At 44.2% G+C, this 25,010-nt stretch overlaps 1 protein-coding gene across 1 annotated transcript; it reads right to left on the reverse strand.

Annotated features, from left to right (window-relative positions):
• Positions 1-1,092: 1,092 nt before the first annotated feature.
• trmt1 (tRNA methyltransferase 1) lies at positions 1,093-19,126 on the reverse strand. Its single transcript, XM_061914682.1, has 16 exons — positions 18,927-19,126; positions 14,317-14,694; positions 14,056-14,239; positions 12,804-12,991; positions 10,660-10,775; positions 10,478-10,590; positions 6,630-6,778; positions 6,459-6,542; positions 5,491-5,560; positions 4,384-4,518; positions 4,223-4,308; positions 1,910-2,018; positions 1,767-1,843; positions 1,579-1,698; positions 1,388-1,502; positions 1,093-1,281 (listed from the first exon to the last, which is right to left on the reverse strand). Exons 2-16 carry the CDS (start codon positions 14,679-14,681, stop codon positions 1,207-1,209), a joined length of 1,986 nt encoding a protein of 661 aa, XP_061770666.1. The 5' UTR covers positions 14,682-14,694; positions 18,927-19,126; the 3' UTR covers positions 1,093-1,206.
• Between the last annotated feature and the right edge of the window lie 5,884 nt (positions 19,127-25,010).

Genomic DNA, 25,010 nt, shown 5'->3' on the forward strand with positions numbered 1-25,010 from the left:
CATGGTCCACTCGGACTCAATGTCCCGCACCACCCTCGTGACATGTGATTTTTATTATGTAAATGTTATATTTGTATCAACATGTGATAGCAGGGACCCTGCTATTCAAAACTAGGCTGCTACATTACTAATGATTAGTATAGTTATTGCTGAAAAAAAAATAGTACAATATTAATAGGAGAGACTATTCATCCCTGAACACCATGGAGTTCATGTAGGCTTTAGGATGCAGTTGCATTATTATATCAACTTTCAGAGACAGAAACTCTTCATTTAACATACGGTAATATCCTTTTTTGCTGCTTCAACATAGTTCGGTCAACACAGAAAAAGGTAAAGTGAAATAACAGACAGACAGAGCTTTGCTGTCCGTAACACACACCGCAAAATGAGCTAACGTTACGCTAAATTTAATTAGCCTTCACCTCAAGGACTGCGAGCGAGCTAAGCTGCCGTTTATGTTTCTCGAATGTCAATGGGCTCATAGTGATGTTTCTAGTAGTTGACTGGGAGGTGTTTATTATCATTTGGGGGGAGTCCGCTGCCTGATGCATACCTGCGAAACACGTATCTGCTCATCACGACGCTGGAGCACAGACTCCATGCGGTCTGAATATGCACTGCTGATTGGCTGTTACCGCTCTGCGTGTAACCAATCAGATGGTTCTGTGGGTGGGACAATGGTGGGTGCTGCAGAGAGTACTGACAGAGGCAGAACGAAGCAGAGCAGCTTGTTAGGACTTTAGCTTAGGCGGCGGCACTTTGTTGTTAAGGCGGCTGCCTTAGCAACAAAGCGCTGTGGGAAACCCTGTTTATAATCCGAAAAATACGGTAATTGATAGATTACTCGATTGCCCAAAATATTCTATAGCTGCAGTCGTATCCAGTCGCACCTTTAGGCTTTTAAAAGCAACAATGAGTGGTATTTCATGTCTAGAGCACTTTCATAATGTAAAAAATGAATTTAAAAAGGTGTTTTATGGTCTAGCTGTGAAAATATTTGATGAATAATTCCTATTTCTATATCAAAATACATTAACGGCACTAACGAGGGTCTAGTGTTTTGAAATAACTAATTACACAATGGAAGGATTTGAAGTGATATGTTGGGCTTTATTGGACCGTTAGAACAGTCAAAGTGAAAACAAACCCAATAAAATAAAAGTCGGCCCACAATGACAACTAAAATACAGAAAAAAGAAAAACTTATTCCATTTTTTCTTGGGTTGTGTGCTCGGCGTCGTGCAAGTTGGAACATGTATCGCCATGTGTGCCCGTGCCCTGAAACCCACAAGGACGGAAAAGAACACACGTCTCTTTAAAGAGCGACTCTCCTGCTTTGTTGACACTTCAGTAGATTTCAAAATAAAGGCGCGGGAGAACTGACCTGTTTGAACTTCTTGCAGGGAATGTTCCCCAGCGGAGAAGAATCCGTGATCTGGTTCTTCCTCTTGTTCTGGTTTCTAATCTGCTTTTGCTGCAGGTTGTTATCGATGCCACCACTAGAGGGCGGAAAGAGGCAGGTTTAGAAACGAGCGCGTGACGGAGTGGCGTGGAAACGGACAGCGGCTCGGTCACCCGGCCTTCGCTCTGGCTTTGGGTCCCCAGAAGGCTTGGGGGTTCTCCTGGAACCGAGTCAGGTGGCGCTGGCGAGACTGGGGGTTGGCGTCGTCCCGCACAGTGAAACACGCCTCGAAGCTGTGCGGAAAGAACGACGTTAAAAAATAACACAAGGGAGAGAGATCATGAAGGGGACGGCGCCTCACGCGGGTTCGGTGGCGAGGATCTTGAAGGCGGGGCTCGTCTCCGAAAGCTTCTCCCGTTTGACCGGGTTGGTCTTCTCCTGCAAGTAGAACATGATTAAAGATATAAACAATGCAGAGTAATGTAGTGCCGAACAGGGCGTCACCCAGCAGCGCATGATGTCCCAGATGGCGGCAGGCAGAGCGTCCGTCTTGATGGCGTTTTTACAGGCGTGTGAGAGAGAAACTCTGTGGCCTGCGTGCAGGAGAGCAGACCTACACACACACACACACACACACACACACATACACACACACACACACACACACACAGGTTATCATTTGGAATGGGGACCAAGTTGTTGTTCAGGACTTGTGGGGACCAAGTTGTTGTTCAGGACTTGTGGGGACCAAGTTGTTGTTCAGGACTTGTGGGGACCACCCTTTCTACAGGTTGTGGAAGCATTAAAAAAAAAAGGTAAAATGGCCACTGCCCAGTTAGTTCATACACGTCTTTAAATCTCTGGATTGATGAAGTAATGTGCTATTCAGTCTTACTGGGAACCTTGGGGAAAAATAGTTCATATGGCTCATGGGGACCAAATTTTAAATCATTTTGCATAGTTCACACAAATTTGTAGTACCAACTACAGCCCGATGAGGGGGGTGGTGTGCAAATGTCTCACTCAAACTAACCAGTACAGATATTTTAGGGGCTAAATCACTTAGGCATCTTCAGAATGTCCCCATTAAGTCAGCATTGCCAGCACGCACACACACACACACACACACACACACACCATTGATTGTTACACCACTACTATAAATATAGCTACAAAGTCGCTAAGTTGGCATCATTCATCGCTCCTGCTGCTGCGTCTTCTTATTCGCTGGCTGACCGGGTGAGCTGTGTTAACGAGCGGGGTGGACAGGTTTCAACAAATCTATTCTTAGCAGCCCACATTTATGCCTGGCGGGCCGCCACGAATACATGAAAGTTATTGGAAACGCTGATATTTTCCATAGAAGTCTGCCAAGCAACAGTTCGTCGTCACAAAAATAATTAGTTCTGTTCTGAGTGAGACAGAGGGAGATTAAGTGAGTGGGTGAGTGAATGAGTGAAAAATATTGTGTGAGACGGTGAGTAGGTGAATGAGTGAGAGAGATCGTGTGAAGAGTAAGAGAAAGAGTAATTGGGTGAGTGAAAGATTGTGTGATTGAGCGAGTGAGAGAGCGATTATGTGAATTAATCAGTGAGTAAGTGAGTGAGGGAGAGAGATCGTGTGAGTAAGTAAGTGAATTGGAGAGATCATGTAAATGAGTAAGTGAGAGAGACAGTGAGTGGGTGAGTGAAAGATTTTGTGAGTGCATGATTGTGTGAGTGAGTGAGTGAGTAAGATCGCATGAATCAGTGAGTGGGATCTTGTGGATGAGAGAGAGCTGAGTGGGTGAGTGAAAAAGAGAGATTGTGTGGGTGAGTGAGTGAGTGAGATTTTGAGCGCGTGATTGTAATTCTCTGAATGAGTGAGTGCGAGAGAGAGAGATTGTGTGAGTGAGTAGGTGAACAACTGAGAGTGAATGAGTGAAAGAGTGTGAAAATGACAGCATGTGAGTGAGTGAATGAGTGAGTTTGTGGGTGAGAGAGATTTTGTAAGTGAATGATTGTGAGTGAGTGAGTGAGTGAGTGAGTGAGTGAGTGAGTGAGTGAGTGAGTGAGTGAGTGAATCAGTGAGTGGGTGAGTGAGAAAGAGAGATTGAGTAGGTGAGTGAAATCGTGTGAATGAGTGAGTATATGAGTGAGAGAGTGATTCTGTGAGTGTGTGATTAAATGAGTGGGATCTTGTGAGTGAGTGAGATAGAGTGAGTGGGTGAGTGAGGAAGAGAGATTATGTGAGTGAGTAGATGAGTGAGTGAGTGAGTGATAGACAGAGATTTTGTGAGCGCATGATTGAGATTGTCTGAATGAGTGAGTGGGAGAGAAAGAGACTGTGTGAGTGAAAGAGTAGGTGAATGAGTGAGAGTGAATGAGTGAAAGAGTGTGAGTGAGTGAGGATGACAGCATGTGAATGAGTAAGTTAGAGATTTTGTGAGTGCATGATTGTGCGAGTGAGTGAGATTGCGTGAATCAGTGAGTGGGTGAGTGAGAATGAAAGATTGAGTAGGTGAGTGACATCATGTGAATGAGTGAGTGAGTAGATGAGTGAGAGAGTGAGAGAGAGATTCTGTGAGTGCGTGATTGAGTGAGAGAGTGAGTGGGTGAGTGAGAAAGAGATTGTGTGAGTGAGTGAAATCGTGTGAGTAAGTAGATGAGTGAGTGAGTGAGTGAGAGACAGATTTTGTGAGTGCGTGATTGAGATTGCCTGAATGAATGAGTGGGAGAGAGAGATTATGTGACTGAGTGAGTGAGTGAGTAGGTGAATGAGTGGATGAAAGTGAGTGAGTGAAACTGAGAATGAGTGAGCGTGAGAGAGTGAGTGTACCTAAACTTGAGCAGAGGTGGTGTGCTGCAGTGTATGGTGCTGCTCAAACTGTCCACCGTGTAATAAAGCGGCACGTCCTGCAGCTCCTGTGTGCCAGGAAAGAAGCACAATGTTACCCCAAACAGGAAGTTGGCATCAAAGTGTTGCAATAAAAGTTTCACCTCGGTCACCATGCTCAGCATCCCCTCGATGCGCTTGGACGTGCCAAAACGAGACGGGTTTCCTGACACCGCTGTCAACACCTTCTGGACAAAGGCCTGGTCGTGAAGAGGCTCCGCCCAGATTGGACCCCCCAGCTAGGAACACACACACACACATAAACACACTGGTTATCATTTGGAATGGGGACCAAGTTGTTGTTCATGACTTGTGGGGCCACTGCCCAGTTAGCTCATACACGTCTTTAAATCTCTGGATTGATGAAGTAATGTGCTGTTCAGTCTTACTGGGGACCCTGGGGAAAAAAGACTTAATATTGTTCATGGGGACCAAATTTCAAATATTTTGCATAATTCACGCAAATTTGTACGTGACTACTCAACACCATTTAAAAAAAAGTTCTAATTGAATATGACATGATCCTAAGAATACAGCTCTACAGCTGTCCTCTTACAGGAAGTTTCACGGTCCCCATACCGTCCGAAGTCCCCTAAAGGTGACTGTGTAAACAGAGTGATGTCCCCATTAAGTCAGCATTGCCAGAATACACACACACACAAACACACACACACACACACACACAAAAGTTATTATTTGGAATGGGGACCAAGTTGTTGTTCATGACTTGTGGGGACCACCCTTTCTACAGGTTGTGGAGGCATAAAAAAAAATTAAGAAAAATGGCCACTGCCCAGTTAGCTCATACACGTCTTTAAATCTCTGGATTGATGAACTAATGTGATGGTCAGTCTTACTGGGGACCCTGGGAGAAAATACTTAATATTGTTCATGGGAACCAAATTTCAATTATTTTGCATAATTCACACAAATTTGTACGTGACTACTGAACACCATTTTAAAAAAAAGTTCTAATTGAATATGACATGATCCTAAGAATACAGCTCTACAGCTGTCCTTTTATAGGAAGTTTCACGGTCCCCATACCGTCCGAAGTCCCCTAAAGTTGACTGTGTAAACAGAGCGATGTCCCCGTTAAGTCAGCATTGCCAGAACACACACACACACACACACACACACACACACAGTAAAGGTTACATTAACAACTCATATTCTGGGCTTTATTGAGCCGCCATTGTCACATGACTCACCTGATGCCTCTGCCCACAGTGTTCACACGATGGTCCCACAGGCGGCCCATTCGCAGCAGAATATTTCATTCTGAAATCAATAATCACACTTACGCCAGTCAGCAACATGAGACAAATTAACATTATTACGATTACGACGGACTGAACCAGGGAGGGTCCGATCCAATACTAAAAAAATGGTGTATTTAAATTATTATCAACGATTCTGCGTCACAGAAAAGCAGGACATTTTGTTTGCCTGTCAATGGCATCCTCTTGTGCAGGCGTGTCCAAACCTTTTCCAGCGAGGGCCGCAGAAATTAAAATTGAAAAATGCCCTGCTCCATGCTGCCTGCGCTAACAAAATAAGAGTCTCGGAAAGCTGGCGTGCACAAGTGATGTGCACGCCAGCTTTCTGAGGGATCGCTTGTGCACGCCAGTTTTCCGAGACTCTGTATTTAGTTAGCGCAGGCAGCATGAAGCAGGGCTTTTAATGTGAAGATAGGAAATGTGCAGTCGGCCTTTAGAGTTTGGATGGAAGGTACGGCGCGAGAGTCTGTTGAAATAAAAAGTGTTTCTCGCCTTCCTCTCGGTCATATTTTCATAACAATGATCTTGCAGCAGCCAGCGTCATCTCACAAGACCCTCCGGTACCGTGAATTTCATTTAAGTGACGTCTTGGTGAAGATTGATGATCACTCATTTTTAGGTCAATTTTTTTTTTAAAAGCCTGGCTGGAGATGGACTGACACACCCCCCGCGGTCGACTGGTAGCTCGCGATCGACGTAATGGGCACCCCTGAGAATGTTTTATATTTTGAACGTTATTTTTAACACTGTGATTACCAGCAAAATTATTCATTACTTATCGTGTTAAGCAATGTCAGCTAAGAAATATCTGAGAGCCAGATGCAGTCATCAAAAGAGCCACATCTGGCTCTAGAGCCATTGGTTCCCTACTCCTGGTCTAGTGGTTCAAGTTTTCTTACTGTTTTCCCTGGCTGGTTCTTCTACCCATCCTTTGCAAGTGGAAAGACCCGCAGCCGACACAGTTGTAGACCAGAGCCTGTTTGCTGCAACGAGAACTTGACGTTACATGTCGGTCTCTCCGAACACGCTCGATTGAAATAAAGCAGATTAAAAGAAAACATATTTGTTACCTGGCTGAGTTTTTGACGGTGGCTTGTCCCGTGAAGACGCGCACAAAGACGCGAATGTAGAAGTCCACGCTGACGGAGAGCAGGGGCTGAATGTATCGCTGGTACACGTTGGCCCGCTGGTCCAAACTGTGCAGGATGATGCGGAGAGCCTGCAGGGATTGTGGAAGATGCAGAATGAACAAACTCGCCGCCATTTTGTACAGTAGACAAGCTAAACGAGCTGTACAGTGGGTCTGGGTTCATTTTTTTTGCCTCATTCCTGTGAGAATCCTGCAGTGTGCCCAAACAACCACCAGGTAGCATCTGTGAGCAGATAATACTGTATTGTCTCTTTCTCTTTAGGACCTGAATAAACACTTGGTGCATATAATCACAGCAGTATGATGATTCTAAGTGTCTACATTAAAACATTCTTCTTCATACTGCATTAATATATGCTCATTTTAAACTTTCATGCGGAGAAGGAAATCACAACTAAGTCAATTGACCACAACTGTATTTATCAAACAGTTATTAAGCATTCATGTCATTTCAAAACAGAAAGTGCAAGATTGTCGGAGACATTTTCAAACAAGCTATGAGTGCACTTTTGTGCATGATGTCACTAAGATGACATATCAAAACAACACTAAATTAAAGTGCACTTTTTGTACAGAACGCCACTACACTACTTTAAAACAAAAAAAGTGCACTTTCGTGCATGATGTCACACATGATATTTCAATGACTGTCAAATGTCAAATTGCTGATTATCGGTCCTGCTAGACACCGACCTCTATTTAATGATACAACTCTAACATTTGACAACCAAACAATTAAACAAGGCGACACAGTAAAGAATCTGGGTATTATCTTTGACCCAACTCTCTCCTTTGAGTCACACATTAAAAGCGTTACTAAAACGGCCTTCTTTCATCTCCGTAATATCGCTAAAATTCGCTCCATTCTGTCCACTAAAGACGCTGAGATCATTATCCATGCGTTTGTTACGTCTCGTCTCGATTACTGTAACGTATTATTTTCGGGTCTCCCCATGTCTAGCATTAAAAGATTACAGTTGGTACAAAATGCCGCTGCTAGACTTTTGACAAGAACAAGAAAGTTTGATCACATTACGCCTGTACTGGCTCACCTGCACTGGCTTCCTGTGCACTTAAGATGTGACTTTAAGGTTTTACTACTTACGTATAAAATACTACACGGTCTAGCTCCATCCTATCTTGCCGATTGTATTGTACCATATGTCCCGTTAAGAAATCTGCGTTCAAAGAACTCCGGCTTATTAGTGATTCCCAAAGCCCAAAAATAGTCTGCGGGCTATAGAGCGTTTTCATTTCGGGCTCCAGTACTCTGGAATGCCCTCCCGGTAACAGTTTGAGATGCCACCTCAGTAGAAGCATTTAAGTCTCACCTTAAAACTCATTTGTATACTCTAGCCTTTAAATAGACCCCTTTTTAGACCAGTTGATCTGCCGTTTCTTTTCTTTTTCTCCTATGTCCCACTCTCCCTTGTGGAGGGGGTCCGGTCCGATCCGGTGGCCATGTACTGCTTGCCTGTGTATCGACTGGGGACATCTCTGCGCTGCTGATCCGCCTCCGCTTGGGATGGTTTCCTGCTGGCTCCGCTGTGAACGGGACTCTCGCTGCTGTGTTGGATCAGCTTTGGACTGGACTCTTGCGACTGTGTTGGATCCATTATGGATTGAACTTTCACAGTATCATGTTAGACCCGCTCGACATCCATTGCTTTCCTCCTCTCCAAGGTTCTCATAGTCATCATTGTCACCGACGTCCCACTGGGTGTGAGTTTTCCTTGCCCTTATGTGGGCCTACCGAGGATGTCATAGTGGTTTGTGCAGCCCTTTGAGACACTAGTGATTTAGGGCTGAAATAAAAATGAGCGGCATAATAGGAAATCCAATAGCAGGGCTGTTACTTTTTGTAGCAACGCTTTTGCCGCATAAATGTTGAACATCTTCCCGCTTGAAGACAAACCACCGCCAGACGATGCACCAAGTGCTGTTTTTCTTGGGAATTAATTATTCCTCCATTTTTTACCAGATTGGCACCTTCTCTCTCTCGTTTGACTACTCGCAACGCACCGTTAGCATCACAGCTAATATTACCCATGAAGCTACCTCTATGCTTGTGGAAGGCGTGTTGCACGCGTGACGTATGTAAAAAGGTGCGCTTGTTTACGTCTCTGTGAGAGCTATATGGTAGGTTACTGCGGACGTTATCTCCTTATGTCCGGGGTAGGGAACCTATGGCTCTAGAGCCAGATGTGGCTCTTTTGATGACTGCATCTGGCTCTCAGATAAATCTTAGCTGACATTGCTTAACGCGATAATCATGAATAATTTCGCTGGTAATCACAGTGCTAAAAATAACGTGCAAAATATAAAACATTCTCATTCATTTATATCCATCCATCCTTTTTTCTACCGCACCTGTTCAAGAAGTCGCATTAATGGTAAGAAGTATTTTATGTCACGATAGGGGGGGTATTGCAGCTTGCTGCGGGGTCGTTCTCCCAGGAAGGCAGACGGACTACTCGGGACATGGCATTTAGGTAAAAACGTGATTTAATTTGAACTAAAAAAATATACAAACAAGAATCGCTCACAGCGGAGGCACAACTTGGGCTAAAGAACAAAGCTAACGCATAAACAGACCAATAACATAAATCAAACAAAACTTACTTGGCATGGCATGAAGCACGAAACTATGGCAAGGCATGAAACAAGTCAGCACAGGGCGACTGACTGGCAAAGACGAGCTTAAATGCTGCCTCTGATTACTGCTCGGGAAGCAGGTGAGCGGGCATTTTGTCCACCAGAGACAGGTGGACAAAATGAGTAACCAAGGAAACCAGACAAGGGAGTGGAAAAAAACAGGAACTTAAAGAGTCCAAAGGACAAACAGCACATGGCCAAACAAAAACATGATCAACAGATATGACATTTTATTTATTATTGGTTAGCTTCAGAATAACAATGTTATTAAAAAGATTAAGAGACTTATTATACTCTAAAAATGTTGGTCTTACTTAAAAATGCATGCATTTAGTTGTATTCAGTGTTAAAAAATACGATATGGCTCTCATGGAAATACATTTAGAAATATTTGGCTTTCATGGCTCTCTCAGCCAAAAAGGTTCCCGACCCCTGCCTGTTGTTCTTTTTTTTTTTCATACGGTGATGATGTGGAAAGGGTTGCCTCGGCATTTTGTAGGTGTGGCACCGAATGGAGAGGTTGACATGCAGAGTAATCACTCTTCATTCTCTAGCGGGTGACTTTTCACATGATGCTACATATGAGCAGTAATGTTACTTTTTGTAGCAACGCTATTGCCGCATAAATGTTGAACATCTTCCCTCTTGAAGCCAAACCACCGTCAGACGATGGACCCCGTGCTGTTTTTCTTGGGAATTAATTCTTCCTTCATTTTTTACTAGAATCACACCTTCTTTCTCTCGTATTACCACTCGCACGGTTCCACTAGCATCACTGCTAACGTTAGTCATGCTACAACCTCTCTGCTCCTCTAGGGCGTATACGTATGTGACGTATGACGTGACATATGTAAGAAGGTTCGCTTGCTGTCTGTGAGAAGGAGAGACAACAAAGAGTGGGAAGAGGCTGTAGTGTAATGCCAGCATCTAAAAGCAACTGCGTGAGAACAAATACTCAAATCATTTTTTATATCGCACAGAGACAAAACTGATATTTCGAGTATATCGATACTTCGCCCAGCCCTTTTAAGTGAAGGATGTGGCAAAAATGAACCCAGCCCTTTTTAAAGTATGTTGGTTGACGCCATTACTGGTGTATTTAGGTACACTCACCTGCTCGTGACAGTATTTGGCCTTGATGGACACGGAGCCATATTTGCTGTAGCAGGTCTCGCCACTGTTCCCCGCCAGCACCGCCATGTCGGTGCACGTGATACACAGAAGACCTGAAGAAGCACAAGAGAAACAAAATTAAATTGGGCAAATTCCGACTGATGTGTGACAAAAGCACTCACCGCCCTCATTGACGGCCTGCACGGCAGCATCCAGAAAAGAGGCGGGGCTACCGTAGGGATCCAGATCGATGACATCATAGCCGTCCTTCTTGCCTCGCATCTCGTACATGAGCAGGCTGCAAGAAAAAGGCAGAACACTCAGTGTAGGAAACTTTTAGGTTGGTAAAGGTACACCATCTATCAAAGAATAAAGTGAAGTGAAGTGAATTATATTTATATAGCGCTTTTTCTCTAGTGACTCAAAGCGCTTTACATAGTGAAACCCTATATCTAAGGTACATTTAAACCAGTGTGGGTGGCACTGGGAGCAGGTGGGTAAAGTGTCTTGCTCAAGGACACAACGGCAGTGACTAGGATGGCGGAAGCGGGGATCGAACCTGCAACCCTCAAGTTGCTGGCACGGCCGCTCTACCAACCGAGCTATACCGCCCTAAAGCCCTAAATACAAATGCATGCTTTTCATGGAAACAGATTTTTTTTTTTTTTTAAATAAAACTATATTGCAAAAACGACTTTTAACAGTACTATTTTTTCAATAACATAAACATCTTGCGGGATTTTTAGTCCATACTGTCACATGGGGAAAATATTATATATATATATATATATATATATATATATATATATACACATATATACAAACAGACACACACATATATACACATTTATGTATACAAAATACAAAACCAGTGAAGTTGTCACATTGTGTAAATGGTAAATAAAAATATAATGATTTGTTAATTCTTTTCAACCTGTATTCAATTGACTAGACTGCAAAGACAAGATGCTTAACATTCTAACTGGAAAACGAGTTTTTTTGCAAACATTAGCTCATTTGGAATTGGATGCCTGCAACATGTTTCAAAAAAGCTGGCACAAGTGGCAAAAAAGACTGAGAAAGTTAAAGGAATGCTCATCAAACACTTATTTGGAACATCCCACGGAGCAACAGGCTAATTAGGAACAGGTGGGTGCCGTGATTGGGTATAAAAGCAGCTTCCATGAAATGCTCAGTCATTCACAAACAAGGACGGAGGCGAGAGTTACCACTTTGTCAACAAATGCCTGCGCAAATTGCCCAACAGTTTAAGAACTACATTCAAGCTATTGCGAGGAATTTAAGGATTTCACCATAATAGCATCAAAAGGTTCAAAGAATCTGCAGAAATCACTGCATGTTGGTGGCTAAGCCCGTGACCTTTGATCTCTCCGGCGGTACAAGCATCAAAAAGCGACATCAGTGTGTAAAGGATATCACCACATGGGCTCAGCAACACTTCAGAAAATCACTGTCAGTAACTACAGTTGGTCACTACATCTGTAAGTGCAAGTTAAAACTCTACTATGCAAAGTCAAAGCCTTTTATCAACAACACCCAGAAACGCTGCAGGCTTCGCTGGGCCCGAGCTCATCTAAGATGGACTGATGCAAAGTGTAAAAGTGTTCTGTGGTCTGACAAGTCCACATTTCAAATTGTTTTTGGAGACTTTAGAGGTCATGTCCTCCGGAACAAAGAGAAAACTAACCATCCGGCTTGTTACAGGCGAAAAGTTCAAAAGCCAGCATCTGTGGAGCACTTTGGACACTCGGGGACGGCGTGGCGCGGTTGGGAGAGTGGCCGTGCCAGCAACCCGAGGGCTCCTGGTTCGATCCCCACCTTCTACCAACCACGTCACGTCCGTTGTGTCCTTAAGCAAGACAATACACCCGTCCTCCTGATGGGTCGTGCTTAAGGTCTTGCATGGCAGCTCCCTCAATCAGTGTGTGTGAATGGGTGAATGTCAAAGCAATTTGAGCTGCTTGAAGGTAGAAAAGCGCTATACAAGTATAACCCATTTGCTCCTGGTCTACAGTCAGAGTTTGAACAGGTTTTGTTGTTTTGAGTAAAGTTCCTTATGGGTTGCCACTCCACATCTCTACCAACAATTCATTTTGTCCACCTGCATGGTTCAAGTGTTCCCAAACAGGAGACTTTAGCAACGAAAGAGGGTTTTCAAGTTCTGACCTCTCCTTGGCACTATTACAGTTTTATGGAAAATCATAATTAAACCGAAAAAATATATATATTTTGAAACATGCTTAGACAAAACTCATCCAACATCATGTTCTATTAGAGATGGTTGACATGTAAAAGAAAAAAGTACCTGGCGTCCTTGCAGCTGGCTTGAAGGAGCTCGCTGACTTTGTTGTACTCGGCGTTCCTGGCGATCAGGGCAGCAGCTTTCTTAGAGAAGTCGTTAGCGGTGACGCATCGAAGGCCCGGCACTTCCAAGGCGAAGCGCACCGAACGCAGACCAGACGCCGCCAAGCCCTCCAATACACGAAGCCCTCGCTGACGACAAAACATCACAGACTTGATCAATCACATCTTTATTTCCATGATCGGGGATGAGTATCATTCCCATTTGAAACAAAACGGCACCAATTCCCGGTACCTGGATCCCGACTTAAACAAGTTGAAAAACTTATTCGGGTGTGACCATTTAGTGGTCAATTGTACGGAATATGTACTGAACTGTGCAATCTACTAATAAAAGTTTCAATCAATCAATCAATCAATCAATACCGGTACTCAACCCTAACAATTTTCGGTACATATGTGTTGGGTATACGCCTGGGCGATATATCGATATAAACGATATATCGCGGGTTTGTCTCTGCGCGATGTAGAAAATGACTATACCGTGATATTCGAGTATATGTATATACAAATATGCGCCACACTGTGAACCCACACCAAACAGGAATGACAAACACATTTCGGGAGAACACAAAATTAACACAACAGAACAAATACCTAAAACAGAACCCCTTGCAGCACTAACTCTTCCGGACGCTACAATATACACTCCTCTCCCCCCAGCCACCTCAACCTTCTCATGCTCTTTCAGGGAGAGCATGTCCCAAATTCAAAGCTGCTGTTTTGAGGCATGTTAAAAAAAAATAATGCCTTTTCTGACTTGTATAATAATAATGGCAGTGCCATGTTGGCATTTTTTTTCCATAACTTGACTTGATTTATTTTGGAAAACCTTGTTACATTGTTTAATGCATCCAGCGGGGCATCACAACAAAATTAGGAATAATAATGTGTTAATTCCACGACTGTATATATCGGTATCGGTTGATATCAGAATCGGTAATTAAGAGTTGGGCATTATCAGAATATCGGCAAAAAAGCCATTACTGGACATCTTTAGTAAGAAGCCTTACTTTATGTTTGAGCGATTTCTACCGAGCATATTTGCTTTGTTGCTGTTTAAAATGTACCTTGACTGATTGTTTACACAAGTCAATGTTTAGTCTGAAACCGGAAGTGACGTTGCGTGCGACAAAAGATATCCATCAGGATTCCATACCCAATATTACCAACAAAATTCGACCGCTTCGACTTACCTCGCATTTCTCCCCGGGTGTCGCCGTGATCATCTCTTCTCCGTTCTTCGTCTCGCTCTGCGCGTCCGCCTCGTTTGCGTCGTCCGACAGAGACACCAGCACGCGCTCCTTCTCGCCGGGCAGATACACTTTGACGCCGCGCTGAGCCAGCACATCTCTGGCAAACTCCGTGATCACGGCACACCTGGGAGCAGAGGGGGAACGAGAGAGGCTCCACAATACCAGCACGCCCATGACGAAAATGCTACTTTTTGTACTCACGTTAAATCTCGATTAAACTCCTGGACGGGGTTGTAAAACACCTCGTTGGCACTGGGGAACAAGATGGTCGCCTTGCCCTCGCTCACCACCGTCTCACCGGGTCGGAGCCCCACCGTGGACGACGACTCCTGCGTCTCGGGCGGCGCCCCGGGAGAAGACGAGTCGGGCGTTGACTTGGGGACGAGAACCTCCGGGTCCTGGATGCCCTTCTCTGAGGGCTCCATGGATCTCGGCCCTGTGCTGACGGAGGCGGCAGCTCCGGCTGCACGCCACTGACGTGCTGCGAGTCTGGCGGTCGGAGCGAGAGATGGACCTCGACGTGAGGAGATGATGATCGGGGAAAGCCGGGCAGCCCTTGCCAGCATTGATTTGTACAGCCTGGGGAAAAAAAACTAAATTAAACCTGAATAAGTACTATCTGTATGCTAACATCCATCCATCTTCTTATCAGAAGTTGGGTCGCGGGGGCAGCAGCCTAAGCAGGGAAGCCCAGACTTCCCTCTCCCCAGCCACTTCGTCCAGCTCCTCCTGGGAGATCGCGAGGCGTTCCCAGGCCTTCCCCGCCCGAAACACCTCCCAAGGGAGACGTTCGGGTGGAATCTTGACCAGATGCCCGAACCACCTCATCTGACTCCTCTCCATATGGAGGAGCAGCGGCTTTACTTGGAGTTCCTCCCGGATAGCAGAGCTTCTCACCCTATCTCTAAGGGAGAGACCCACCACCCGGCGGAGGAAAGTCATTTCGGCCGCTTGTACCCGAGATCTTGTCCTTTCGGTCATAACCCAAAGCTCATGACCATGGGTGAGGATAGGAATGGTAAATTGAGAGCTTTGCCTTCCGGCTCAGCTCCTTCTTCACCACAACGGATCGATACAGCGTCCGCATTACTGAAGACGCCTATCGATCTCTGGTTAATCATAAATATCCATCCGTTTTCTATTGGTGTCCCTCAAGCAACTAAAATGGTTCAAACATGTCATCAAAGTGTGGAGAGTCTTTTGGATATTACCCACCCGGCTTAGTAAATGGGTGTATTTTTGAACTGTGTATGGTACTATTAGACTTTTTTTTTTACAATATCCACAGATTCTAATCCTGATATTGCTTTTTCAGTTCTGATACAACACTAATATCAGAGCTTTGAGTTTTGGCCGATACCAATATAATTCTATACTAGCAAAAATAATACTATTATTTTGTAGTGTGGATAATTAGAAAAGTTTTAATCAAAAGGAGTACAAAAATATCATATGATACTGCATCCGCATTACTGAAGACGCCGCACCGATGTGCGCTCACGATCCACTCTTCCCTTACTCGTGAACAAGACTCCGAGGGACTTGAAGTACTCCACTTGGGGCAGGATCCCCTCCCCAACCTGGAGAGGGCACTACGCCCTTTCCTGGACGAGAACTATGGACTGGGACTTAGAGATTCTGATTCTCATCCCAGTCGCTTTGCACTCGGCTGCGAACCGATCCAGTGAGAGCTGAAGATCCTGGCCAGATGAAGCCATCAGGACCACACAAATAATAAATGAACCCACGCTGGAGGCTTGTCTTAATGAAATTAAACAATGGATGTCCGCTAACTTTTTGCAACTCAACGCCAAAAAAACGGAAATGCTGATTATCGGTCCTGCTAGACACCGAACTCTATTTAATAATACAACTCTAACATTTGACAACCAAATAATTAAACAAGGCGACACGGTAAAGAATCTGGGTATTATCTTCGACCCAACTCTCTCCTTTGAGGCACATATTAAAAGCGTTACTAAAACGGCCTTCTTTCATCTCCGTAATATCGCTAAAATTCGCTCCATTCTGTCCACTAAAGACGCTGAGATCATTATCCATGCGTTTGTTACGTCTCGCCTCGACTACTGTAACGTATTATTTTCGGGTCTCCCCATGTCTAGCATTAAAAGATTACAGTTGGTACAAAATGCGGCCGCTAGACTTTTGACAAGAACAAGAAAGTTTGATCACATTACGCCTGTACTGGCTCACCTGCACTGGCTTCCTGTGCACTTAAGATGTGACTTTAAGGTTTTACTACTTACGTATAAAATACTACACGGTCTAGCTCCATCCTATCTTGCCGATTGTATTGTACCATATGTCCCGGCAAGAAATCTGCGTTCAAAGGACTCCGGCTTATTAGTGATTCCCAAAGCCCAAAAAAAGTCTGCGGGCTATAGAGCGTTTTCCGTTCGGGCTCCAGTACTCTGGAATGCCCTCCCGGTAACAGTTCGAGATGCCACCTCAGTAGAAGCCTTTAAGTCTCACCTTAAAACTCATTTGTATACTCTAGCCTTTAAATAGACTCCCTTTTTAGACCAGTTGATCTGCCGTTTCTTTTCTTTTTCTTCTATGTCCCACTCTCCCTTGTGGAAGGGGTCCGGTCCGATCCGGTGGCCATGTACTGCTTGCCTGTGTATCGGCTGGGGACATCTCTGCACTGCTGATCCGCCTCCGCTTGTGATGGTTTCCTGCTGGCTCCGCTGTGAACAGGACTCTCGCTGCTGTGTTGGATCCGCTTTGGACTGGACTCTCGCGACTGTGTTGGATCCATTTTGGATTGAACTCTCACAGTATCATGTTAGACCCGCTCGACATCCATTGCTTTCCTCCTCTCTAAGGTTCTCATAGTCATCATTGTCACCGACGTCCCACTGGGTCATTATTGTCACCGATGTCCCACTGGGTGTGAGTTTTCCTTGCCCTTATGTGGGCCTACCGAGGATGTCGTGGTGGTTTGTGCAGCCCTTTGAGACACTAGTGATTTAGGGCTATATAAGTAAACATTGATTGATTGATTGATTGACATCACAAAAAGCAGAGACCTAATCCTGCAGCCACCTAACCGGATCCCCGCAAGGCCTTGACTGCGCCTAGAAATGATGTCCATAAAATTTATGAACAGAATCGATGACGTAGGTAACAGAAGAGTTTATTTCGAAAAATCAAGCACTGTTGGAAGGTCCAACGTCTCCCAAGCCTCAGCTTCGTCACTGACTTCATGACATTTGCAGCTAATATATCCTGCTAGGAAATAGAAGTCATAATGCCTTGATTCCCGCTACCTGAGGCAGAGAAACAGCCCCAGAGCATGATTGACCCCCCCACCATGCTTAACAGTAGGCAAGGTGTTCTTCTCTTTGTGAGCTTCATTTTTTCTCATCCAGACATAACGTTGATTCATAGGCCCAAAAAGTTCCACTTTTCTCTCATCACTCCATAGAACAGTTTCCCAAAACCTTTGGGGTTTGTCCAGATGGTTTTTGGCATACTGGAGTCTATTTTTCTTGTGCCTGGTAGTCAGAAGTGGGATGCGCCTGGGAGTTCTCGCATGGAGGCCTTCATCTCGTAGTGCGCGCCTTATTGTCTGGGACGAAACCTGCGTTCCCCCCTCTGCAATGTCCTGTTGTAGTTCCTCAGCTGTTACCCGGGGGTTTTTCACCACTGTACACACACAGCATCCTCTTTCTACCACGCCCAGGTAGTGTTTCCACTGTGCCTTTAGCTTTTAAACTTGCGAATTATGCTCTCTTGGAATGTGTAATGTCTTTGCTATTTTCTTATATCCATAACCTTTCTCATGAAGAGAAATTACCTCCTCTCTTGACTTCTTTGACCACTCCCTGGACTTCACCATGTTGCAAATACACCATTGACCATCTACAAGAAGTTGAGTGTCACAGTCTTTTCAAATCAGTTTAATTGTTGCTCGTTATGGCTCTAATCAGGTGTTGAAAACACCTGATTGAAAAGACCTTATTCAAATTCTGTTCTTAAAGAGTTATGATTTTCAAGGGGTTGAATAATTTTGTCAATTAGATATTAAGATATATTACACTGTTTGGTATGTTACAAAATATAATGTAACTCAAGTTGCATTTGTCTATTTAATGCATCTTTATTTGATATGACTATAAACAAAATTCGGAATAGATGTCCAACTTGCTAAAACACCAAAATTGTGTTCGTAGCTGGAACAAAATGTCCTCTACAATGCGTGACATCACGCGCACGTGTCATCATACCGAGACGTTTTCAGCAGGGTATTTCGGCGCAAAATTTAAAATTGCAATTTGGTAAACTAACCCGGCCGTATCGGCATGTGTTGCAATGTTAATATTTCATCATTGATATATAAACTATCAGACTGCGTGGTCGCTAGTAGTGGGTTTTAGTAGGCCTTTAACTATTTTGTTTACATTAACTGTTCTCCATGCTTGTGTTGACATTTCATTTCTGCCTCGATAGCCGAGGGGATTAAAATAAGAGGAAGGTGAGATTTGAAACTAAAATATTTACATTTGATTCATATTTCTCCTGCTCCTTATTGTCGATATGGTATCAACAGTATCGATATTTACCGATATCAAACCCATACATCGTGATACCGTTTCAACCATATCGCCCAGCTTGGGAGTATTTTTTATAATGGCAACACTTAAAGACAAATGTGTGTAAATGTCATTTTAAACCGAATTATTGTACACTTATATTGTAAACACAAAACAAGTCGAGGTGTCGTGTTTTTTATATAAATACTCGCGCCAAAACTACAGTTGACGCTACCGTCCTTGAGTAAAACGTACCTTTTTATTACGAAAAACTTCTCCGTGGCTGCTCTCCACCAAGTCGAGGCTTTTTTTTGTTGTTGTTGTTGTTGGCTTCTTTGCTGGAAGGGAAAGTCGCTGTCACGTTAGCTTACGGCGGCGCCATGTTGGGGCGGGCTCTACGGAAGCCCCGCGCTGCAGCGAAGCCCCGCCCACTTCGATGACGTCACCGAGCAGCAGTCACGTCAGGGCAAGGTGACGACAAACACATTTAAGTTAAATTACCATTGATTGTCTCACACACACACACACACACACACACACACACACACACTTACACACACACACACAATAGGTGTGGTGCAATTATTCCCTGCAATTTGACCCATCACACTTCATCACCCTCCCCCTGGGAGGTGAGGGGAGCAGTGAGCAGCAACGGTGGCCACGCCCAGGAATCATTTTTAGTGATTTAACCCCCAATTCCAACCCTTGATGCTGAGTACCAAGCAGGGAGGTATAACGGCTCCCATTTGTATAGTCTTTGAACTCACGACCTAATCACTAGAGCAGGGGTCGGGAACCTTTTTGGCTGAGAGAGCCTTTTTTTTTTCTTTTTTTCCTTTGTCATGAAAAAGGGAGGTTTTTGTGGTTGGTGCACTAATTGTAGGCGTATATTGTGTTTTTCATGTTGATTTAATTAAAAAAAAAAAAAAAAAGTCTAAAGAACCCCCAGGGGGGCAAGCCCCAAAATAACCAATAATAAATAAATAACCTATTACCATTAACGCAACTTCTTGAACAAGTGCCGTAGAAAACGGATGGATGGATTAAAACTGCATGAGAATGTTTAATATTTTCAACGTAATTTTTAACACCGTGATTACAAGTGGAATTATTCATTACTTACAGTATCGTGTTAAGCAATGCCAGCTCAGATTTATCCGAGAGCCAGATCAAAAGAGCTGCATCTGGCTCTAGAGCCATAGGTTCCCTACCCCTGGGCTAGAGTAATCACAAAAATGTTATTGTGTTTTATATTAAAGGCCTACTGAAATGAGATTTTCTTATTCAAACGGGGATAGCAGGTCCGTTCTATGTGTCATACTTGATCATTTCGTGATATTGCCATATTTTTGCTGAAAGGATTTAGTAGAGAACATCGATGATAAAGTTCGCAACTTCAAACGGGGATAGCAGGTTCGTTCTATGTGTCATACTTGATCATTTCGTGATATTGCCATATTTTTGCTGAAAGGATTTAGTAGAGAACATCGATGATAAAGTTCGCAACTTTTAAACGCTGATAAAAAAGCCTTGCCTGTACCGGAAGTAGCAGACGATGTGCGCGTGACGTCACGGGTTGTGGAGCTCCTCACATCTGAACATTGTTCATAATCATGGCCACCAGCAGCGAGAGCGATTCGGACCGAGAAAGCGACGATTTCCCCATTAATTTGAGCGAGGATGAAAGATTCGTGGATGAGGAAAGTGAGAGTGAAGGACGAGAAAGAAAAAAAGAGAGGGCAGTGGGAGTGATTCAGATGTTATTAGACACTTTTACTAGGATAATTCTGGAAAATCCCTTATCTGCTTATTGTGTTACTAGTGTTTTAGTGAGATTATATAGTCATACCTGAAAGTCGGACGGGTGTGACCGCCAGTGTTTCTCGACGAGGTGAAGCGAAAGCAGCCGTTGGGGCCGGGCTGAGCTTTTTATTTTTTTTATGTGGGGCGGTTTAGCTCGGTTGGTAGCGTGGCTGTGCCAGCAACTTGAGGGTTGCAGGTTCGGTTCCCGCTTCCGCCATCCTAGTCACTGCCGTTGTGTCCTTGGGCAAGACATTTTACCCACCTGCTCCCAGTCCCACCCACACTGGTTTGAATGTAACTTAGATATTGGTTTTCACTATGTAAAGTGCTTTGAGTCACTCGAGAAAAAGCGCTATATGAATATAATTCACTTCACTTATTCCCCTCCTCCACGGTGGAAGCATCCCACGTTCGGGGGCGGTCGGTCGGAGGAGGCAAGAGAATCCGCAGCTGCCTCTTTAACAGGTGCACGAGGATCGACGCAAGCTCCGCTCATGTCAACGGTAAGAGCCGACTTATTACCACAATTTTCTCACCGAAACCTGCCGGTTGACATGTGGTCGGGAACCATGTTCGCTTGACCGCTCTGTTCCATAGTAAAGCTTCACCTTCGGGAATGTAAACAAGGAAACACCGGCTGTGTTTGTGTTGCTAAAGGCGGCCGCGATACACCGCTTCCCACCTACAGCTTTCTTCTTTGACGTCTCCATTATTATTTGAACAAGTTGCAAAAGATTCAGAGACACAAATGTCCAGAATACTGTGGAATTATGCGATTAAAGCAGACGACTTATAGCTGGGATTGGGCTGGAAGAAAATGTCCGCTACAATCCGATACTTCCGGATACTTCGCACGAAATTTAAAATGGCAATTTAGTAAACTAAAAAGGCCGTATTGGCATGTGTTGCAATGTTAATATTTCATCATTGATGTATAAACTATCAGACTGTGTGGTGGGTAGTAGTGGCTTTCAGTAGGTCTTTAAACTGCTTCGGAAGATACCTTGTTTTAGTTCAATGCTGTACTAAAAGATTAAAATAATACAGTATAGTGCCGCTTATTAGTAACTAGCGCACTAATCGTTTGACACCTGGTGTGTTAATCGCTAGCTGGCAACTAACATGCTAAATGTCGGCCTCAATCATGAGCTGGCATTTAGTACGCAAACACCCCCGTATCGCGAGCTGACAGCTAATGCACTAATCGCAAGCTGGCAGCTCGCATCTTAATCTGGCAACGGGCGTGCTAATCGCTAGTATAGAACCAACACGCTACGGATGCACTAATTGCTCGCTGGCAAATGGCACGTAAATCGCTAACTGGAACCTAGCACCATAATAATTACCCGGCAACTGACATGCTAATTCTTAACTGGCAACTAACGCACTAATCGCGAGCTGGAAAACGGCACACTAATTGCTATCTGACAACTAACGCACTAATAGCTAGCTGATAACGAGAACGCTATCGGCTGGCTAAAAACTAACTCACTAACGACAAGCCGACAGCTACGCACCAATCACTAGCTGACAACAAACGCATTAATCACTAGGTTATATCAAGCACACTAATCGCTAGCTTGCAACTAACGCATGAATCGCTGCCTGACAACTAACGCACTAATTGCTAGCTCACAACTACAATACTAATTGCTAGCTCGCGACTAATACAAGAATCTCTAGCTGACAGCTAACGCACTAATCGCTAGCTGACAACTAGCACACTAATCACTGGGTCGTAACTAACGGACTAATTGCTTGCTGACAACTAACGGACAAATTGCAAGCTGACAACTACAACACTAATTGCTAGCTCGCAACTCAAGCACTAATCACTAGCTGATAACTAGCACACTAATTGGTAGCTGACAACTAGCACATTCATCAGTAGCTGACAATGCACTAATCACCAGCCGGTAACTAACTAATGCACAAATCGCTAGCTGACAACTAACGCATTAACTGCTAGCTCGCAACTAACGCACTTATTGCTAGCTGACAACTAATGCCCTTTTTACTACCTAAAAACTAACGCACTAATCACAAGCTGACAACTAGCACACTAATCGCTAGCTCGCAGCTAATGCAAGGATCGCTAGTTGACAACTAATGCACTAATCCCTTGCCGAAAACTAACGCACTAATCGCTAGCTGACAACAAACGCACTAATTGCAAGCTAACAACTACAACACTAATCGCCAGCTCGCGGCTATTGCAAGGTTCGCAAGCTGACAACTAACGCACTAATCGCTAGCTGACATTTAGCACACTAATCACTGGGTCGTAACTAACGGACTAACTGCCAGCTGACAACTACAACACTAATTGCTAGCTCCCAACTCAAGCACTAATCACTAGCTGATAACTAGCACACTAATTGGTAGCTGACAACTAGCACATTCATCAGTAGCTGACAATGCAGTAATCATCAGCCTAATGCACAAATCGCTAGCTGACAACTAACGCACTAATCGCGAGCTGAAAGCTAACGCATTAATTGCTAGCTCGCAACTAACGCACAAATTGCTAGCTGACAACTAATGCACTTTTTACAACCTAAAAACTAACGCACTGATCACAAGCTGACAACTAGCACACTAATCGCTAGCTCGCAAATAACGCACTAATCGCTAGCTGACAACTAGCACACTAATCACTAGCTCGTAATAAACGCGCTAAATGCAAGCTGACAACTAGCACACTAATCACTAGCTCGCAACTAATGCACAGTTCGGTAGCGGACAACTAACGCACTAATACCTAGTTGACAACTAACGCACTAATCGCTAGCTGACAACTAGTACACTAATCATTAGATAGTAAGAAACGCACTAATTGCAAGCTGACAATTAGCAAACTAATCACTAGCTCGCAACTAATGCACAGTTCGGTAGCTGACAACTAACGCACTAATCGCTAGCTGACAACTAGCACACTAATCACTAGCTCGCAACTAATGCACAGATCGGTAGCTGACAACTAGTACACTAATCATTAGATAGTAAGAAACGCACTAATTGCCAGCTGACAATTAGCACACTAATCACTAGCTCGCAACAAATGCACAGTTCGGTAGCTGACAACTAACGCACTAATCCCTAGCTGATAACTAACGCACTAATCGCTAGCTGACAACTAACACACTAATCCCTTGCTCGTAAAAAACGCACTAATTGCAAGCTGACAACTAGCACACTAATCACTAGCTCACAACTAATGCATGGATCGGTAGCTGACAACTAACGCACTAATCGCTAGCTGACAACTAGCACACTAATCTCTAGCTCGTAACAAACGCACTAATTGCAAACTGACAACTACCATACTAATCAATAGCTTGCAACTAATCCACGGATCGGCAGCTGACAACTCCCGCACTAATCCCTAGCTGACAACTAACGCACTAATCGCTAGCTGAAAAATAGCACACTAATCACTAGCTCGGAACAAACGCACTAATTGCTGGCTGACAGCAAGCACACTAATCACTTGCTCGTAACAAACACACTAATTGCAAGCTGACAAATAGCACACCAATCGCTAGCTCGCAACTAATGCACTTTTCACTAGCTGACAACTAACGCACTAATCGCTAGTTGACAACTAGCACACTAATCACTTGCCTGTAACAAACGCACTAATCGCAAGCTGACAACTAGCACACTAATCACTAGCTCGCAACTAATGCACGAATCGGTAGCTGACAACTAACACACTAATCACTAGCTGACAACTAACGCACTAATCGCTAGCTGAAAACTAGCACACTAATCGCTAGCTCGGAACAAGCACACTAATCGCTGGCTGGTAACTAATGCACTAATTGCTAGCTTACAACTAGTACACTAATCACTAGCTCATATAAACACACTAATTGCAACTAGGACACTAATCACTAGCTAACAACTAACACACTAATCGCTAGCTGACAACTAGCACACTAATCACTAACTTGCAACTAATCCACGGATCGGTAGCTGACAACTCCCGCACTAATCCCTAGCTGACAACTAACACACTAATCGCTAGCTTAAAACTAGCACACTAATCACTAGCTCGGAACAAACGCACTAATTGCTAGCTGACAACAAGCACACTAATCGCTGGCTAGTAACTAATTCACTAATCGCTATCTTACAACTAGTACACTAATCACTAGCTAACAACTAGCACACTAATCGCTAGCTGGTAACCAACGCAAAGGTGAAAACTGCTGAAACGGCACCAAATCAAATCTTCCAATTTGTCAGTCTGTGGCCCCTCGGTGGGAAAAAGTAAGTACACCCTTGCATTAAGCTTGAAAGGTGAAAGTGAAAGTAGATTGTGTCACGTGACTTTAACTGCCAGTCTTTCGGATCGATGATACTGCAATCTGTCAGCAACATGATAAGAAAGAGGAAGGCGATCCTCCTGTGCAAGTACATTATATACACACACACACACACACACGCCCTTTTGCCCCCCCCTCCATCAAGCATGAGTGTGTACGTGCGTGCCTTCACGCGCACACGCACACGCACACGCACGCCGCC

The sequence above is a fragment of the Nerophis ophidion genome, linkage group LG01, assembly GCF_033978795.1.
Source record: "Nerophis ophidion isolate RoL-2023_Sa linkage group LG01, RoL_Noph_v1.0, whole genome shotgun sequence".
NCBI classification, from domain to species: Eukaryota; Metazoa; Chordata; class Actinopteri; order Syngnathiformes; family Syngnathidae; genus Nerophis; species Nerophis ophidion.

Bases quoted from the DNA above. Each gene is read 5' to 3' on its own strand.
- trmt1 (XM_061914682.1), bottom strand. From the start codon at position 14,681: ATGCTGGCAAGGGCTGCCCGGCTTTCCCCGATCATCATCTCCTCACGT. The intron at 12,992-14,055 runs GTAAGTCGAAGC...TTTTGTCGTCAG, and splicing joins CACCCGGGGAGAAATGCGAG to CGAGGGCTTCGTGTATTGGA. The intron at 10,776-12,803 runs GTACTTTTTTCT...TTTTTCTTGCAG, and splicing joins GCCAGCTGCAAGGACGCCAG to CCTGCTCATGTACGAGATGC.